General features: G+C 39.3%; 1 protein-coding gene across 2 annotated transcripts in view; it reads left to right on the top strand.

The window, feature by feature from the left end:
• Positions 1–21,032, top strand: part of TPK1 (thiamin pyrophosphokinase 1) — a 492,046-nt gene that overhangs the window by 79,284 nt on the left and 391,730 nt on the right. The window contains exon 3 of one of the 2 annotated variants that reach the window (XM_062190261.1): positions 1,387–1,458. The exons of the other annotated variant lie outside the window; for it this stretch is intronic. Within the exon in view, the coding sequence (XP_062046245.1) occupies positions 1,387–1,458 (72 nt within the window). The remainder of the gene's footprint in view (positions 1–1,386; positions 1,459–21,032) is intronic. 2 annotated transcript variants of the gene reach the window in all.

Raw genomic sequence — 21,032 nt, 5'->3', positions numbered from 1 at the left:
TTTACTTCTTTTTGTAGTCTCAATGCCTGATATATAATTGACACTTAATAGTATTCACTGTGGATAATCGCAAACTATTTTTGTTTCCTTATCTTGATCCATTTCTAACAGCAACATTGGTCAAAAAACAATTTTTCTGATCACCAAATGTTTCTTTTCATAAATGAAATGAGAGTGCTTAGTCCGACCTGAAAGACAGAATAAATTTTTTCAGGTTGTTTACATTTTGCTTTGTACCTTTTAAAGTACATTGGAAAATACATGGCGTGGTTGTGGGAAAAGTAATTTTCTCCATCTTCTTAGTCTTCAGAGTGTCCTCTAAAAACTTGAAATAAGAGATTCACGAAAAAAACTAATAGGATTTTGTGAAAACATAGGTTTTGCATTGGAAAGTTCAAGGTAGGCTAGGAGTGAAGGGAAATAAAGAAAGAATATGGATAATGAAAAATGAATATGAAAATACAGATCCATACCACTTGGTAAATGGTGGGGTAGAAGGGTAGTTGTATCGAAGTGGTAGATATAAGGATGAAAATTTCTGCTCCTTACCCTCTACAAAAGAAGTTTGCTCCATTGCTTTTTAAGACATTATTTTTTAAATTATTTTTTGAAAGGTAGGGAGAGAGAGAAATCTTCTGTCTACTTGTTCACTCCTCAAATGCCTACAATAGCTGGGACTTGGCAAGGGCAAGTAGCAAGGACCCAAGTGCCTGAGCCATCATTATCTGTCCAGGTTGTACATAAGAAGGAGCTGGAATAAAGAGTGGACTGTAGACTTGAACCCAGGCACATCAATATGGAATGTAGGCATCTCAAGCAAAGTCTAACTGCTGTGCCAAATGTCTGCCCCCTTCCTTTCCTTTGTTCAAAAATGTGTGTTTATTTATTTGAGAGGCAGAGAAGGAGGAGGGAGTGTGGGGGTGCATTCCCATGTACTAGCTTACTCTCCAAATGCCTGCAATAACTAAGGATGAGCTGAGAACTTATCAAGGTCTCCCAGGTGGCTGGCAGGGACCCAAATACTTGATCATCACCTGGTGTCTTCTAGGGCATGCATCAGCAAGAAGATAAAATCAAGAGAGAAGCCAGGCCTAGTATCTTAATCGCTATGCAAAATTCCCCTCCCTCCTCCTATACACAGTTGTTTTATGATACATTATTAAAATAAATTTCTCAGCAATATAGGAGCATGACATATACTTAAGGCAGGTCTTACTAATACAGGATTTGTTTTAAAATTAAGGTATGAGAGATTAGCTATGCTTGAAATTTAGCTTTGTTTATTTTAGAAAACTGGACTAGTAGATTATGATTACAGACCAGAATAAGGGAAACACAGATTCAGTTCACTTATTTACTTGGCTTTACCCTTTGAATTTTCTATAGGGAATTTGAAGTACTGCCTTGTGATTCTTAATCAGCCTCTGGACAGATATTTTCATCAACTTTGGAACAAAGGTAATCTTAATTAGAATTTACATTTTTTTCTTACTCTATTTAGAGCTAATATGACTGTTAAGTACCCTGGAAATCTAACTGAATCACCAAAAAGTGGAATTCCTAATAAGGTGATTCAATCATCAAATTATCAGAAGGCTTTGCAGTCGTTCTCTTACCCTGTCTGTGCAATGTGATTTCCACAGCCTGGACCCCTAAGGACAGAATACTGATTTCAGAATTGCTGTGAGGATATTAATTGTAAATACTCAACAAGTATTTGTTTTTAGTATAAATATTTCTGCACCACTGATAGCAAAAACATGTTCACATGCTTTGTTTTTCACAGCATCCCATAATAAGACGTCTGCAGGTTGACCAGATTCGCAAAATTAAGAACCATGTTGGGGCCGGTGCTGTGGCTCACTAGGGTAATCCTCCGCCTGTCACGCCGGCATCCCATATGGGCACTGGGTTCTAGTCCCGGTTGCTCCTCTTCTAGTCCAGCTCTCTGCTGCGGCCCAGGAAGGCAGTGGAGGATGGCCCAAGTGCTTGGGCCCTGCACCAGCATGGGAGACCAGGAGGAAGCACCTGGCTCCTGGCTTCGGATCAGCACAGCATGCTGACCGTAGTGCCATTGGAGGGTGAACCAATGGAAGGAAGACCTTTCTCTCTGTCTTCCTCTCTCACTGTCTAATTCTACCTGTCAAATAAAAAAAAAAAAACATTAAAAAAAAAAAAAAAGAAAGAACCATGTAACAAGCACATTAAAATCTCTTGGGATGTTGAAAGATATGATTAAAAATGAAATAGTTTCACAGAATTAATATTTCTATGAAGTTTTATGTAGAAAACAGGCTTTATTAAGTATTTATTTACCTTTTAAATTATTTATTGGATGCATTCTAGTCTAGAAAATAATATTAAATATCCCTTGCAGTTTTGAACTTATGCTTTCCTTCCATGAAATCTTCAGATTTTGTTTTGTTTTGTTTTGTTTTTACAGGCAGAGTGGACAGTGAGAGAGAGAGAGAGAGAGAGAGGTCATCCTTTGCCATTGGTTCACCCCCTAAATGGCTGATGCGGCCAGCCCACTGCGCTGATCCGAAGCCAGGAGCCAGGTGCTTCTCCTGGTCTCCCTTGGGGTGCAGGGCCCAAGGACTTGGGCCATCCTCCACTGCACTCCTGGGCCACAGCAGAGAGCTGGACTGGAAGAGGGGTGACTGGGACAGAATCCGGTGCCCCGACCGGGACTAGAACCCGGTGTGCCGGTGCCGCAGCTGGAGGATTAGCCTATTGAGCTGTGATGCTGGCCCAGATTTTGTTTCCAGAGGAATATTTTTGCTGCATTATCAGTGTAAGTTTTAAGCCAAAGTAGACAGAAGGACTTGATTACTGAGAAATGAATGCATACCCCGTCATTATCTTGCTTCCCTCTTATCAGTACAGAACTCTTTAGTATCTCAACATAAAGGTGCCAGGGGATTCCAATACAATCCCATCAAGGTGGCATGTACCAATGCCATCTCACTAGTCCAAGTGATCAATTTCAGTTCACATTCGATGGCTCTGATAGGTCTAAGAGTCAAAGGGATCACACAAACAAGACAAGTGTCTGCTAATACTAACTGATAGAATTAAAAAGGGAGAGAAAGATCCAACATGGGAAGTGGGATACACAGCAGACTCATAGAATGGCAGACGTCCTAAACAACACTCTGGCCTCAGAATCAGTCCTTAAGGCATTCGGATCTGGCTCAAGAGCCCATGAGAGTATTGTAGGCATGGAAAGCCAAGATACCATGGAAAAGAAAAAAAAAAGAAGACGTAAATGAAAGATCTCTGTGAGTGAGATCCCAGTGGAAAGAACGGGGCCATCAAAGAAGGAGGTACCTTTCTCTGAAAGGAGGAGAGAACTTCCACTTTGACTATGACCCTGTCTGAATAAGATCAAAGTCAGCGAACTCTAAAGGCTTCCATAGCCCTGGCAACTCATGACTAGAGCCTAGGGAGATTACTGACGCCATGAACAGGAGTGTTAAATTGTTAAGTCAGCAGCAGAAGTCACTGTGTACTTACATCCCATATGGGATCTGTCCATAATGTGTTGTCTAATATGCAGTGATGCTATAACTAGTACTGAAACAGTATTTTTACACTTTGTGTTTCTGCGTGGGTACAAACTGATGAGATCTTTACTAATTATATACTGAATCGATCTTCTGTATAGAAAGATAATTGGAAATGGCCTGATTAGTTGGTGTCTCTATAAGATGAGAGACATAGGTCCTTCGATTTTTTCAGTTGGACCCAAAACTGGAAAAACCAAAGTCCAGGATTTACTGGAAATTTTAGAGTCCAGATTGTTTGAAACTTTGATTTTTTGAATGCCTGTCAAGAATGCCAAGAAGGCTCAAAATCCAAAATATCTGGTTGAAATAAGATTCCTTAAAATCATGACATAACATAGACCATATTGATCATTGTTACAAGGTGATTATTCAAATCTTTGAAAATAAGCACATATTTAAATAACCCATAGCTCTTAATAAAAATTCAGCTGTTTTTGAACAATTAGAATTTAACAGACATCAAGAGAACATAATAGATTACTTTAACACATTGCTTTAACAGAGCATCAGAGTTTAATTCTATGTCAAAGAGAAATTGAGCTTCCTGTGATCTTTTGCTGTGATGTTTCCTGCCTTTACCTTCTTTCATATTGGTGACCATGTTTCTGTGTTTCTGTGTGTAACACATCTTTAAGCATCTTTTGCAGGGCAGGATGAGTGGCAACAAATTCTTTCAGTTTCTGTTTGCTATGAAAAGTCTTAATTTCACCTTCATTCACAAATGAGAGCTTTGCAGGATATAATATTCTGGGCTGGCAGTTTTTCTCTCTTAGTACCTGGGCTATGTCTCGCCATTCCCTTCTAGCTTGTAGGGTTTCTGATGAGAAGTCTGCTGTGAGTCTAATTGGAGATCCTCTGAGAGTAATCTGATGTTTCTCTCTTGCACCTTTTAGGATCTTTTCTTTATGTTTCACTGTAGTGAGTTTGATTACGACGTGTCATGGTGAGGATCTCTTTTGGTCATGTTTATTAGGGGTTCTATAAGCTTCCTGTACTAAGATGCCTCTGTCCTCCAAACCTGGGAAATTTTCTGCTAGTATTTCACTGAAAATGCCTTCTAATCCTTTCTCCCTCTCCATGCCTTCAGGAACTCCTAGAACCCGAATGTTGGGTTTTTTAATAGTATCCTGTAGATTCCCGACAATATTTTTTAGATTTCTAATTTCTTCTTTTCTTTGGTTTGCCTATTTCCTTTCCTGTTCTCTTTCTTCTAAGTCTGATATTCTCTCTTCAGCTTCACTGACTCTGTTTTTAAGGCTCTCTAATGTGTTTGTCATTTGATCTATTGAATTCTTCATTTCATTATGATTTCTGGTCACTATCACAGTTTCTTGTTCCACTAGTTGTTTCATTTCATTTTGATTCCTCCTTAATATTTCATTTTCACGAGAGAGATTTTCTATCTTGTCCATGAAGGATTTCTGTAGTTCAAGAATTTGTTTTTGAGAACTTCTTAATGTTCTTATCAATTTTTTGAGATCCGCTTCTTGCATTTCTTCGATCTCATCATCTTCATAATCTTGAATTGGGGTGTCTTTTTCATTTGGGGGCGTCATAGTGTCTTCCTTGTTCTTGTTACCTCGGTTTTTGCATTTGTTGTTTGGCATGTTGGAGATATTTGGTTTCTTCACTGTGGTGTTTTTTCTTGTTACACTATGGCTCTATATTAAGTGGACTGTCTGCTTTCAGTGGAGCCTTAGAGGCTTGAGATGAATGTGGCCTGAGAGCTGTGTTTGGTTCCTCGGGGTTGAGGGTGTGTCAAAGATGACACTCCCAGGTTAGGCGTGGTAAATCTCTCTCTCTTTCTTTTTTTTTTTTTTTTTTTTTTTGAATGTAATTGGAGGTAGTTAGCAGGCAAATGATATACCCACAGGAGCCAGAGATCGGAAGCTCTTTCCCAAGGACCACACAGGAAATCTCTGCTGCCCTTGGTGTGGGCTCCAATTCTCCTGCAGTCTCCCACTGGGTTGCCAAGTTAGATGCTAATCTCCTGTTATTTCACTCCTCCCCCCAGAGTCAGGTTTTTCTGCTAGGCTCAGGGCGGGTGCAGATGTGAGGTCGCCCTGCTTATGACGTATGTCCAAAATGGTGCCTGCTCTTTGTCTTGCTCGCCTTTGAGGGGTGAGCGGAGAGAGAGAAACTCGTGTCCGTATCGGTCACTTTTTTTTTTCCCCTCTCTCTCTTCTAGTTAGCCTGGTGAACTTTTCCCCACGGAGTTTCAAGCCTCGTTCCCTCTAGTCTCCTCTTTCCGCTTGCCCGCTGGTGTCTCAGGCTATTGACGTTCGGCTCACCTCGCGTTCCAGCGCTGGTGTGTTGAGTCTGCCGCTGGTGTCCCGAACTTGGGCTCCTACGCTCTCCACGCAGGACCACTGTGAATCACTAGTTCTGGAAGAGTTTCCTCTGCTGTTTCTTCCCCTACTCTTCCTTGACCCTGCAGTATCTCCACTTTTATTAACCTCTGTCTTGCCAAACTATCAATGTGCTCCCTTCCTATTCCGCCATCTTGCCGCTCTCTCAAATTTCTCTAAAATTTCCAGTAAATCCTGGACTTTGGGTTTTTCCAGTTTTGGGCCCAACTGAAAAAATCGAAGGACCTATGTCTCTCATCACAATTTTTTTTTTTTTAAATTTTTTGACAGGCAGAGTGGACAGTGAGAGAGAGACAGAGAGAAAGGTCTTCCTTTTGCCATTGGTTCACCCCTCCAATGGCTGCCGCGGTAGGCGCGCTGCGGCCGGCGCACCACGCTGATCTGATGGCAGGAGCCAGGTGCTTCTCCTGGTCTCCCATGGGGTGCAGGGCCCAAGCACTTGGGCCATCCTCCACTGCACTCCCTGGCCACAGCAGAGAGCTGGCCTGGAAGAGGGGCAACCGGGACAGGATCGGTGCCCCGACCGGGACTAGAACCCGGTGTGCCGGCGCCACAAGGCGGAGAATTAGCCTAGTGAGCCGCGGCGCTGGCCACACAAATGTTTTTATGTAAAGAATTTTTCTTGTCCAATATGATTATAATAAAACTCTTGGTGTTTTAAATTTTGTTATCTTCAATTTAGCAAACTTAAAATTTCCCATTATAATCGTATTAATATTGCCCCTCAAGTTTGAAAATTATTGAACTTTTTATTTACCAGTAATTAAAAGTTGTGTGCATGGCTTAATGCCACAATGTCCTTTTTCACTGAATTTCTAGTTTCTACTGCAGTGTTTGACACATTGCTGATAGTTATGAGAAATGAAAGCATAAATTTAATATGGTTTATGTTGATAATAAATGATGCATAAAATTATAGGTGTATACTTTTTATTTGACTTTATTGTATTGCATTTTTGTGTTGTTTGGAGAGTATCTGAGTGATTGTTAGAGACATTATTATTTGATAAGATTGTCATTGATATGAAATGTTGGAAACTGTATATTCAAAGCTACATCTGAAGAAATTTCTTATATTTTTTGTGGCTAAGGGTTCTGTTTTGCACATAGTATGAAATGGTATATATTTTTGAGCTGCCTGAAGATTTTCTACAGAGAAATTATATTCAAAAACAGCCTGACCTATACCAACTAACCTTTTGATTTGTATAAAATACCAAAACTTCATCAATCTGTACATGAGTTGGCTAAAAATATCTGAAGTATTAGGTTTACTGATATGGCTTCTTAATTTTCATTTCCTTAGTTTATTGAAATTTTTTTTTTAGTAGACTACTAAGGTAATTTTTATCTTTTGATGTCCTTTAGTTGTTATAAGAAAAAGGTTGATAAATAACTAAAGACTAGGATTTTGTAATTCATAGAATAGGCTATAGTGTTCTAAGTAAAGGCAGCAAGATCGGGACCTTAGAACCCAAGTTACTAATATTAGTGTAGGACAGGGCGAGCAAAAAGAAAAGGGTGGCACTGAGAGTCTGGGAGTGGAAACAGTCTTGTGGCTTGGAATACTAGCAAGTAATAGCCCAAGGCTGCTGTCCCTGTTACCTTTTGGCCCATATACCAAGCATTTTCTGTATCTTCTGTTCTGTGGCAGAACAGATTTGTGAGGACTGAAAATGAAGGGGTGGAGGCTGAGCATCAGAGACAGAGAGGTATAAATGTTGCTTCATGGAGTGAGACACTTGCATACAGCTGATGGTTTGACTGTGCCTCGGACTTCTGTTAGGTACTGGTTTCCAAAGAACTGTTTCGGCAGAGAGACTACTTTGAAGATTTATTTTTTCACTTCTTGCAATGCTTATATGAGTTCTGAAATTTAGTTTAAATGCCTAAGGAAGGGGTTCAAGGAAAATTAAAATTATTGAGGTTTTTAAATGAGTTTTTCCTTTAACCTCATGATGTTTTGATATTTTCTTGGCTACAAGTGTCGGGATATATTCCTCCTTGTCCTAGCATTTTGTAGATTCAATTTGATTATGCCTGGGTACATAATGTAGCTAGATAGATAAGTAGAAATTGGGATGAATGGATACTGTGGCTACTATCTCACTTTTCTGTGACTAACAGAGGTTACTGATATTCATGAATGGATATAGGTCTCAGATTTCTTTACTTCTCAAACTTTTTTTTGAACCTGACTTTCCATTCCAGTAAATGTGTTTTTCAGCCTGATATATGTGAATATGTGATAAGTAAAAAAAAAAAATAGGGGTGTGTGTTTGAAAGGAACTCTGTATTTTGGTGGTTACTTATTCTTGATTGGAGTTGCAGAGGCATTGGGCTAATCAAAATTTTTAGTAGAGAACACTGAGCTCCATAAAATTAAAAAGTAAAAAAAAATCCTAATAAAACCCAGTTACCTGGAACAAGTTTATATAGATGGATTGTATATCGGATTTCTAGTTCAGCTTTTTTTTTTTTAATTTATTTGAAAGGTAGCCTTAGAGAGATAGAGATAGAAATAGAGAGAGTGAGAGAGTGAGAGTGAGTGAGAGAGTGAGAGTGAGTGAGAGTGAGTGAGAGAGTGAAAGTGAGAGAGAGAGAGAGAGAGAGAGAGAGAGAGAGAGAGAGAGAGAGAGAGAGAGAGAAAGCTTTCATCTGCTGGTTTAATCCCTAAATGGCTGCAACAGCCGGATCTGGGCCTGGGCCAGTCTGAAACCAGGAGCCAAGGGCTTCTTCCAGGTCTTCCACACAGGTGCAGGGGCCCAAATATTTGGGCTGTTTTCTACCGCTTTTCCAGGCCATAGCAGAGAGCTTGGAAGAGGAGCATCCAGGATTTGAACTGGCACCCATATGAGATGTGGGCACTGCACCACCCGATTTGAGCTTCTTAAGACATGTACTCCATTTTAGAATGAGTTGACAGCCTTTCCCTGTCTATCCCACACAATCCACAGAATAGTGGTGGCCACGTTAATTAGATTATTAATAGATGGTTAGATATATTAATGACAGGCACTTATCTACAGTTTAAGGCTACTCTCCTCCAACAAGGAATTATTTTGCTTTAATCAAGTTCCCTCTCTTCTGTTTCTTTCTGTCTTTTCTTCTGTTCTTTGATAGCCATCCTGAAGAGCACACCAGGGTCTAGGCAGTATACCCTGGTTCCGTTTTGATAAGCCCGACATCATAAAGTATTTGACAAATCTGGCTGGTCTTATAGATTAAGAGGAGGCACGATTAGCATCTTAGAATAAGATATTTGATTTTACAATATCAGTGTATTCCCTTCTGTTCTATTTGTAATTGACATTTCTTTAGGCCCTGCTGAGCAGGCCATAGGCTGGAAGCTGGGGATGTAATTGTGGGCTGCAATTAAGAGTTGAATTGAGGGTTGGAGATGTACAGGTGTGATGAATACACATTAGAGGCTGTGTTCCAGCCACAAGTCATTAAAATTAACTTGCTCTGTCCCTGCTTCTTAAGAGCTGATATTATCAAAGTAACTGGTTAATTGACCCTGCTTTTTTCATATCCCTGCGCTTTTCTTTTTCTTGTTTTTCAAACAAAAGTAACTTACCTATATATAGTAGTTTTTAATGAAGCATGACTTGCTCCACTAATTATATTGATACTGTGCTAGAGATTTGTTTTGCCAATAATTTGTTTCAAATGAAGTAGAAGCTAATATAAAGCACCTGCTTCAGTAGTTTTGTTGTACGAAACCCTTTCCTTCATAAACTAGGCACCCAAATGCTATTACAAGCCTCTTTTCACCTGATTATTTGAAGTTAAATCCAGCCAACATTAGGGAACTTCAGATTATGTAGTTTTCCTCTCTCCTGTTTTCTTTTTTATTCCCATTTCCCCATTCATTGATATCTCCTCATCTCATTTCTGGAGTCCTGCGTGTTCATTCTCATTAAAATAGAGGATCTTTATGTGTACATTGGTTGAACTGATTGTTTTGCTTTAATATGCTTGGCACCAATGTTGTTTTAATCATATTGTAACTATTTCTATGCATTATTTCTGTTAGAGAAATTTTGAAGGAAATATGTCTTTTGATGACCACCTTGAAGTTTTAGGATGACTATGGGAGGGCCAATCTTGTCCCTTTTTTGCTTACAGTCTAAATGAACTTTATTATCTTATAAACATACAGGAAATATTTAGATATTGCAATTTCATTGGTTGCATTTCATTGAAAGAAATTATGAGTGACTAATTGACCCAAAAAACTGTATATGGGTGAAATTATCATTTATGCATTCAATTATTGTTTATAGCCATTGTCTATATACCCACTAAACTAGGGTGGTTTTGCTTTTCACTTGTTAAACTTATTATTTGGTGAATTATACAGCCTTTTTACTGTAATGTAAACTTAAAATATGTTATCTCAAAAACAAAAACAAAAAATACAAAAAGAAGAGTAGAAGGAAGGAGGATAAGAGGCAGGGAGAAAGGGAATATCATTGTGTTCTTGGACTTGTATTTACAAATCATATTTAATCTGTTAATCATTAATTAAAATAAAAGATTTAAAAGAGTGTTTCTTTTTAAATTTAAATTTTTTTATTAAGAGAATAAATTTCATGTATTTCATAGATACATAGGTCACCATACTTCCTCCCTCTCTCAACCACCCTTCCTTCCTATTTTCCTTTCTTTTTTTCTTTCTTTCCCTTTAATATTTGCAATAATATATTTTCAATCTATAATCACAGGCTTAATGCACCACTAACCATAATGATCAACAAGTAAAAAGTAGAAAAACCACTCTTCCATGGGAACATAGACAAGAGCTGTAAATAGTCAAATCATAAGATGTCAGTTTCATTCTTATACTGTTTTTATATTCTATATTAATACATCAGGGAAAACATGTTTGTCTTTTTTTAGGACTGGCTTATTTCACTAAGCTTAATGGGCTCCGGTTGTATCTGTTTTGTTGTGAAAGACAGGATTTCATTCTGGTTTTATATCTGAGTAGTATTTGTATTGCCAAGAGAGTTTTACCTCTGACCTCATTTCCACTGCCACTCCTTGTTATGTATTTAAGAATTAATGTAATGGAACTGATATTTGTTATTTTCTGTCTAGAATAAGCTTGTACTTATTCATAGTGCAAATTTTACTCATCTTTTTAGGTCCAAATCAATGCCATGTCTTGTGAAGGCTTTCTTTGCATCCCCAGACATAGTTTTTTACAAATGTCACTTAGTCTCATCTTGAGAATGAGTTTAGGTAATAGTGTTTTCTTCCTGGTTCCTGTGACAGTTGCTTGGGGCTAGCTGTCGTAGGTCATCCTGGAAATTGCTGAGGGTTAATATCTGTCTGGGTGCATTGTAGGTCCTGGAAGTGCTTCTGCCCTGATGTGAACCAGTTTGCTGTAGCAAGTGCTAGTGTGTGTTCTCTAGACACACTCGCTTTTTGCCCCAGATTCCTCTCTGATCCTTGGACGAGGTACTTCTGCTAAAGCTGAACTCTGCTGCTGCTTTGTTTTTACTCTGTGATGTTTACCTGGCATTTCCTGGTACAACTGATCAGAAGTGATATTTTCATTACTTTCTTGTTCTTTCTTGCATAGCTCATGTGCAAGCAAGTCATCTCCTCCTCCTTTTCCACTTCAAACCCCCCAGACCTCTGTGGTTTATTTCTTTGAGACTGAGATGCTAACAAATGTGTCATTGGAATGTATCACCTCTGTCCATTCATGTATTATGGTGAGGTACCACTTTTACTAATGGTTGGCTATATAATTACAATTAAGTGATACCCTTGTCTTCTGATGTTATTGTCCAAAGAGAGTATCATATATTGGATTCTTTTTGAAAAATAACTTTTTTGAAATCTTTAGATTAATTGTATTGTTTTGAATATAAATTCTTCAGTTCTTCCCCAAATTTCCATCTTTAATTATAGAAATATGTGTTCATTATAAAAAGTTAAAGCATCATAGTTAGAATGAAAAAAATCAATCCCCATTAACTATTATCCCCTTCATTATCTCTTTTCTGCTTGTATTTTATATTTTTCATTGTTTCCCATGAAATGATTTTATATGCAATTTTTAATTCTCAGGGTAATAGAAGAAATACTGTTATTAAATAGGAAAATACCCCTAGCATGGTGATTGCCAGGCCACGTGACTCTCTTTACAACAGTTAGTGTAAACATTTTAGATGCCTGTTTTACATTATTTTTATGACATTTAGATTTGTGCCCAGTTGTGTCAGTTCTTAATGTAGCCAGAAAATGACTTCAAATTTGTATGGCAACTTATGTTTTTTTAATATTTAACGTTTTATATATTTGCCAACATTTGCTCCATGTTTAACTTATTTGTACTTGTGTGCCTACACATTGTATCTGTCATGCTGATGGTTACAAATAACACATAAAAACTATGCTGTATCCTTCATGGTGTTGTATCCTTAGTAAAACTGAAAGGAAAAACACTAACTAGGTGGTGGACTAATCAGTAAAACTAGAAAATGTCAGGGAGAAATTAAAGTAGACCTTGGGGTTCACTATCCAGAGGTGAATTTAGCCCTTTGCCCTTATTATGGTTGATGGTGCTAGTTCTTTAGTAGATAGTATATCATTCTCCCAGTCAAATGCTTGGGTGTTACAACCATACCTCTGAGTATTTATTGACACTTTTTATAAAATCAGATTTGCTTTGTTGCTCAGTCCAGATCAGTGAAGTTCTAAGGAAGCTGAAATGTGAGACCTACTCAAGCTGTGCTCTGAACTCAGTGTTCGGTGGTCAGAAACACCTCTGTGGGACAAACACTTCAGTGGAAACCAAGGTCTTTCTTCTGGTGGCCTTTTCCTGTTCTCCAACAGCCAGAGTTGTTTCTTCCACGTTCCATTTTCCTTCTTTTACCTTGTTTCGATCCATTCCCCTGTCCCCACACTTAATCCCTTTGTATTCTAGATGCCCACTGTTGGCTCTCATTAAATGGTGTGTAGGGCTGATTAATGATCAGTTCTTTTTTTATTTTTATTTTTTGACAGGCAGAGTTAGTGAGAGAGACAGAGAGAGAAAGGTCTTCCTTTGCCATTGGTTCACCCCACCAAGTGGCTGCTACAGCCGGCGCATTGCGCCCAGTGCGCTGCACCAATCCGAAGCCAGGAGCCAGGTGCTTCTCCGGGTCTCCCATGCGGGTGCAGGGCCCAAGCGCTTGGGCCATCCTCCAAGGCGCTCCTGGGCCACAGCAGAGAGCCAGACTGGAAGAGGAGCAACCGGGACAGAATCCGGCGCCCCAACCGGGCCTAGAACCTGGGGTGCCAGCGCCGCAGGTGAAGGATTAGCCAAGTGAGCCTTGGCGCTGGCCAGATCAGTTCTTAATACCCTTTCTAATATCCCCCAGTTTAGGACACATTTTTCTAAAACTCCATCCTATTCTGGATAACAACTACTAGGAGCCACTGTTCTGTCTAACTGAGCCTGCACTGCCAGTCTTGGTTCCCCAGGACATCTTGTAATACTGGGATCAAATCTCTAGTTGTTAATCTAAAGATAAAAACTAAATAGCAGATGGATGGAAACATCTTATTCCTTTAATATTATGCCCTTAAATCTGTTACTGCATTTCCAGCATTTGCGAAGCAATAGGATACTTCATCTGTATTAAAATGGTAAAAAATGAATGCCATTTTCGTTTAACACATGTATAGCATTGGCAGTTAATGCTGAAGTTTTTTCAAATACCCTTCCAAAATATTAATTGTGAAATATTAAAAAAAATTGACCCATGTAATTTCTATTGAAAAAAATGCTTGGCTACGTGGCAACTCCTAAAAACACAGATAGTATTATTTCCAACAGCTCTATTCCTTCTCAGAGACTTGTTATTAAGAAATATAGAACTTCTTACCATGGTGATTTTTCTTCATTTTAGCTGTATTTTGCCACTTACACAAAGGCTTCAAGAAGTTTAGCCTTTGGAGAAGCAGAGAAACATTCAGGGTTCACTTATGCTTTCTCCCACATTGTATTGTATATGCAAGAACTTTCAAAAGTTTGTGGAGATGTATATTGTGAAAAATTTACGCAATAGATTTCAATTTTTTGTACCAAGGTAAGATTATCTTTTGATTCCATTTCCAATGAACTTTTTGAAGTATTCTCATGTAGTAATATGTGGAAACATTTTTATTCTGGCTTTACTTTGAACTCTGTATAATATTACCTGTCAAATATTAGTGTTTCTATGTGTATTTCATTATCCCTATTGCTTAGTCGCTTCTCCTTTGGTATAAGTTCTTCTGAGGCAAACTCTGGGAGTTTATTTTTAAGGTTACACCATTTAATTGAATATAAATGAGTTAGAGGATTTCTACTGGTTAATACTTGTGTACAACAATGAATGACAAAATAAGTTGACTTTTTAAACAGATATTGTGTACTCTTTTTTAAAAAAGATTTATTTATTTATTTGAAATGCAGAGTTTGTTTATGAGAGGGAGAGAGAGAGAGCGAAAGAGAAGGAAGGAGACAGAGACAGAGAGCAAGTGATCTTCCATCCACTGGTTCGCTCCCTAGCTGCAACACCAGGGCTAGGACAGGCTGGAGCCAGGAGCTTCTTCCAGGTCTCCCATGTGGGTGCAGGGACCCAAGCAGTTGAGCCATCCTTCACTCCTCTCTCAGGTGCTTTAGCAGGGAGCTAGATTGGAAGTGGAACAGTTGGGACTTGAATCCATTCCCATATGGGATGGCACCAACTTAACCTACTATGCTACAATGTCAGCCCTTTGACTTTTTTTCAATAGTACTAGTCCTTGGTGGAAATTGAGCTTCTTTAAGATTTTATTTTTATAGTAAGGGCAGTTTTAGGGTCTTTGGAAGGAAACCCCTTTGGGAGAAGAAAAGTTAGTGAGATGATGTAACCTGATCTTTACTGCTTGATTGTGAGATAGAGGTTTGATCAAGAGAAAAGTCTTGATCTACATTCTTTCTGTGTTTAGAGTTTACTGATGGTGATTAGAACAGACTGAATGGTGTGACATGGGGGAAAGCCTGGAACAAAACACTTGTTTGAGGTAGTAGGAATAGAATGGTCATGGGAATAGAACTGGACAGTGTGGTCTCTTGTATCTTACATAGCAGAGTCTCTATAGAAGTGAAATAGTGACAGTTTCAAGTACAGGCTTCTTTGCTATCTAAGCAGCTGCCCTGAATGTAGCTTTTAAGGACTTGCTAAGAATACATGGATAAGAGATTTATGGGGTCATTTTTGCTATTTAAATACATTCAGGTGAACATTTCATCAGCTGAAAAAACTCTAGGCTTTAGCATACCTGAATTTTAGTTGGAATGATCTGGAAAGTTCTCAGTTCTGGTAATGATTAGCTTAGTCATTAGATTTAAGAATTTTTTAGTGTAGTAGTAAGGCTTATCACAGTTTTATTTATCTATAAATGTACACTACTGTGTTCTTTTCTATGTTTAGTGTTTCATAAAACTTACGCTTTAAGCACATATAAGTGAACATTGAACCAAAGGTCTGATGAGCCATTTGCATACTTTTTTCAGGTCCATTGAACAAAACAGTTATGTACAAGCTGTAGCTTCTGTAAATAAGGCTGGTGGAAGAGATTTATCCTAGTCACATAGGAATATTTGGTGTTTATAAAGATTACTTAGTGTATAAGACATTTTAATATGTTAGTCGGACAGAATAAAATATATGTGGGTTGATATGAGGTCAGAGACAGATTATATCATCCCTACACCAAGATGATGACCCATTTCCATTGAATTAGACCTTTAATCAGCTTGGATACTATAAAGCAATACTATGAGATTTTCTGAAGCCTGGTATGGCTTCATCTCTCTGGATTTACTCACAGCTGGTGGCAACACTTCATTGTTATGTTTAGTGCCACTGCTGGTCCTGTTCTTCCATCACAATTAAGCACTATCTCATAAATATATTTAATATATTTATATCATATATATATATAAATTATATATAAATATAAATCTTTTAAAAATACATAAAGAATTAGCGTGGCTTTGTTCTGAAAATATTTTACTTGAAAAAAATATGGAAGACTGGATTTGGTCCATAGTCTGTAGTTTGCTGACTTCTGAGGTAGATCTGTTATATCGAGTCAGTTTTAGCTACTAGCCAGTACTTCCTACCTTGAATTTAGATCTCTTTCTGGAAAATTGTTCCACTGCCAGTGTCTCAAGATCAACACTTCTGTGTCTGGCTGGTGGATTTCTTATTACCTACCTTCTGTTCTTTCATATTTACAGATTCAAGTCTTCACTTTTTTCCGCAGATTCATATATTTAGCCTGCACCAGTTTTCATAGTAGATTGGTTGCTCCCTGCTTTAATTCTGACCTTATTTTTGTGATAGCAGTTGTACCAGTCTGCTAAGGAAAGTCATGCTATGGTTTGATATTCATAATGTATAACTATTACAATTAATATCAGGAATTTCAGTTACAAGCACTTAGTGGCCACATCTGATTTCTCCATTAAACAGAAATGAGGAGTTATAACAAATATATATAATTTGGAAGTGGATCTAAGATGTCATCATTAGTTATAATTTTTTTTTTTTTTTTGAGAGGCAGAGTTAGACAGTAAGAGAGGGAGAGACGGAGAGAAAGGTCTTCCTTTTTCCGTTGGTTCACTCCCCAAGTGGCCGATACAGCCGATGCGCTGCACTGATCTGAAGCCAGGAGCCAGGCGCTTTTCCTGGTCTCCCATGTGGGTGCAGGGCCCAAGCACTTGGGCCATCCTCCACTGCCTTCCTGGGCCACAGCAGAGAGCTGGACTGGAAGAGGAGCAACCGGGACTAGAACCCAGGGTGCCGGTGCCGCAGGCGGAGGATTAGCCAAGTGAGCCGCGGCGCTGGCCCATTAGTTATAATTATTAATGTAAATATTTCCTACTCCTTCAGAACTAAGGATGTGATTTCCTGATACTTCGTAAGTTAAAGACTATACTCTCTTAATGAGTCATGGAATTAGTTTAATGGGGTAAAGGAACTAACTGTTTAAGAAAAAGGAAACTGAAGATATAACAAAAGTGTGTCATGTGTAGTTAGGGTAGTACTGTTCCTTGAGATACCCAGATAACATATACCTGTGTATATTTTTGCACATACATTTAAGCATACTTGAAAAATTTAGTTAAAAATGGAATTAAAAATAGGTACAAAAATGAAATCCATACATATAAGGGGTATCCTAAAAGTGTATTAAAATATGTATTATGAAAAAACTGCATGTATTTCAAATTTTACATAAAAATAAACTTCTTTCAACTCCATTTTGCATTAACTCCCTTTTCCATTGACTCTTCCTTCCTTCCTTAAAATTGGATATAGTGAGCAAAGATCAGCTGTTCACACTTTTCCACCCTTTTCTGAATCTGCAGCAGGTTATGTGTGATAGACAGTGTATTTCTCTGAAGGTCATGGATAATCACTACTCTACTAATAATAACAGTGTTTTTACTGTGTATTCAGTGTGTATTCAGTGCTTATCACTGCTGAAGCACTGTGCATGCAAATTAGAATGTGGTCACAACACTTACATGGTATAATTACTGCAATGATTCTTTTTTTTTTGCCTTTCTTTTTTATTTTTTTAATTTTTTTTTTTTTTTTTTTTTTGGACAAGCAGAGTGGACAGTGAGAGAGAGAGACAGAGAGAAAGGTCTTCCTTTGCCATTGGTTCACCCTCCAATGGCTGCCGCGGCTGGCACGCTGCGGCCGGTGCACCACACTGATCCGATGGCAGGCGCCAGGTGCTTCTCCTGGTCTCCCATGGGGTGCAGGGCCCAAGGACTTGGGCCATCCTCCACTGCACTCCCTGGCCACAGCAGAGAGCTGGCCTGGAAGAGGGGCAACCAGGACAGAATCCGGCGCCCCGACCGGGACTAGAACCCGGTGTACCGGCGCCGCAAGGCAGAGGATTAGCCTAGTGAGCTGCGGCACCGGCCTTGCAATGATTCTTATTTTTTAAATGAAAAACTTGAGATGCAGGTACAGTAGATCCAGAAAGTACTGCAGCCAGGGCAGTTGGCTTCCGAACTTCAGTTTTTAGTGGCTGTTTCTTATGATCTGATCCTTTTTCCTGATAGTTCCCCTTTTTCAAGGGGATGAGAAACTTTTGTAGAAATTGGAAAGCCTAAGCATGTTTCATAGAAATACCACTAATTTATAGGATACAGAGTCTTCATTTACATGTTTACATGTAAATGTCTACATTTACATATTCTGTAAATGTGCATGTACATGTTCTGTTGGGTTCTCAATAGACATTCTTCCTATCAGTAGCTATAAACTTCAGACTGAATATTTTTCTATTTAATAGTTTGCTGGGTCTTAGTCCACCCGTACAAGGATGGACTGGGTCTGAGGAAAGGTAAGTGCGCAGCTCGCTCGTTCCCCAGCCTCCCGTCCCGGAGACAATCAGACGCAGTGGGGAGCCAAGTCTAGCAAGGACTCAGTCACCTTTTGCATAATAGTACCTTTTATAACACAAAACTGCAGAGTCATTGGGGCAGGGCTAAGGGCCAACCAATCACTTAAGAAATCACCTTATGGGGGGATTTCTATAGGACTAGCCCTATGTCTATACACTTGTTACTAGTTTTGTTACCTCCCCTGATGTTGCGCAGCCAGTTAGTTTTAGTGGTAAACAACTTTGGATTCCGCCCATCTTACTTCCTCTGGGCGCCATCTTACTTGGCTCCGGGCGGGGGCACCCTGGAGCAGCTGCGCATGCGGAGCCCCCAGGCCTGGCCTGGCCTGGCCTGGCCGCGCTCATGCCCCACAATAGTTTAGTTCCAAAACTTATCATTTGTAAATGAATATTCAAAGAATTCTAAATCTCCTTTCTATGGAATGTTTTGTCATAACAAATATAAAAGAAATTTTGAAAGTAGTAAGCCGGCGCCGTGGCTCACTAAGCTAATCCTCTGCCTGCGGTACTGGCACCCTGGGTTCTAGTAGTCCCAGTTAGGGCGCCAGATTCTGTCCTGGTTGCTCCTCTTCCAGTCCAGCTCTCTGCTGTGGCCCGGGAGTGCAGTGGAGGATGGCCCAGGTGCTTGGGCCCTGCACCCGCATGGGAGACCAGGAGGAAGCACCTGGCTCCTGGCTTCGGATTGGTGCAGCGCACTGGCTGCGATGCGCCGGATGTATCGGCCACTTGGGGAGTGAACCAACGGAAAAAGGAAGACCTTTCTCTCTGTCTCTCTCTCTCACTGTCTAACTCTGCCTGTCAAAAAAATTTAAAAAAAAAAATTTTTAAAAAGAAAGTAGTAAAAAAGTTGAATAGAATTATTCACAACCTTTTATATAGATCAAGTAAAATCAATGGATCTCAAATTTCACCAGCTGGCTCTGAACTATCATTTTTCCTAACTGCATATGATGTGTAGAATCCTTCTTATGAAACTTTATAATTGTATGCCTGTTTCTTTTGCCTTAGTAACCACAGTGTCATAGAACATTTAGGAAATTTATGGCAAAACCACATAAACTTTATATTTGAAATGCATTTATAAATCCTCTACTAAACTTCCTAATTTCATGGTACTATTTATGAACTGATTCATTTGTTACTTTCAAAAAGAAGTGAGTTTTATAAGTACTATATTTCACACTATAACTTTTTAAAAGATTATTTAATTGAAAGGCAGAGTTACAGAGAGGCAGAGGCAGAGACAGCGAGGTCTTCCATCACTGGTTCTCTCCCCAGTTGGCTGCAACAGCTGTAGCTGGACCGATCTGAAGCTAGGAGCCAAGAGCTTTTTCTGGGTCTCCCACATAGCTGCTGGGGCCCAAGAACTTTTGGATATCCTCAACTGCTTTCCCAGGCCATAAGGAGAGAGCTGGATCAGAAGTAGAGCAACCGGGACTTGAATCGGCACCCATACGGGATGCTGGCACTGCAGGCTACAGTTTGACCTGCTATGCCACAGCACTGGTCCCAACACTATAACATTTTTAAAAATGTTTGCTGAAAGATAGAAAAGTTACCATCATTTCTTAATGTAATAATTTTTATTTAAAAAATAATTTTTAAAAATTTATTTTAAAGGTGTAGAGACAGAGAGCGAAAGTGAGAATGAGAGAGGGAGAGAGCATTTTTCTTTGCTTATTCACTGTTCAAATACCTGTGAAGGCTGGGGCTGGGCTAGAGCTGAAACCTGGATCCAGGAACACAATCCAGGTCTCCCATGTGCATAGCAGAAACCCCCTTCCTTGAGCTATTATTGGTACCTCCCAAATCTGTATTGGCCAGACGCTAGAGTGAGGAGCCACAGCTGGAAGTCAAACTACAATAAATATGGGACACAAATATCTTACCGCTGGGCTAACCACCTCCTCCCCACTTCTTAATCATTTTTAAGCATCTTGTTTGTTAAACAATGTAAAAAGTATGGATATAGCACGATGAAAAAGGACTTACTCTCTGTTTTTAAAGGGCTAACGGTACTATGGCTGGCATCATCCTATTATGTACATCTTAATATTTATTCTCTGTAGATCCAGTGTTTTAAAAGGAAGGATTTGGGGCTGGTGCTATGACATTGCAGGTAAAGCCTTGGCCTGCTGTGCTGGCATCCCATGTGGGTGCCGGTTCCAGTCCCAGCTGCTCAACTTTCGATCCAACTCTCTGCTATAGCGTGGAAAAGCAGTAGAAGATGGCCTAAGTGCTTGGGCCCCTGCACCCACCTGGGAGACCTGGAAGAAGCTCCTGGTTCCTGGCTTTGGGTCAGCTCAGCTCCAGCCATTGTGGCCATTTGGGGAGTGAACCAGTGGATGGAAGACCTCTCTCTCTCTCTCTCTCTCTCTCTCTGCCTCTCTGTAACTCTGCCTTTCAAATAAATAAATCTTAAAAAAAAATGTAAATGAAAGGCTTCTCACAAGTTGTGAATTATTCAACTCTGTTCTCTATATAGGAGCACAGTCTCAAAGATCTTCATTTTTAAGTCTAGTGCCAGAATTTCTTAGATGTAACCTCAATCATATCTTAAATCTTTGTAGCTTCAATCAATTCTTGGTAGACATTAAATGTTTCCTTAACGTCAATTTTGTAAGTTGTGGCT

Source organism: Lepus europaeus, chromosome 1, assembly GCF_033115175.1.
Source record: "Lepus europaeus isolate LE1 chromosome 1, mLepTim1.pri, whole genome shotgun sequence".
In the NCBI taxonomy this organism is placed as follows: domain Eukaryota; kingdom Metazoa; phylum Chordata; class Mammalia; order Lagomorpha; family Leporidae; genus Lepus; species Lepus europaeus.
Note: the sequence above shows the minus strand (reverse complement) of the source record. Positions and strands in the feature narration are given on the sequence as shown.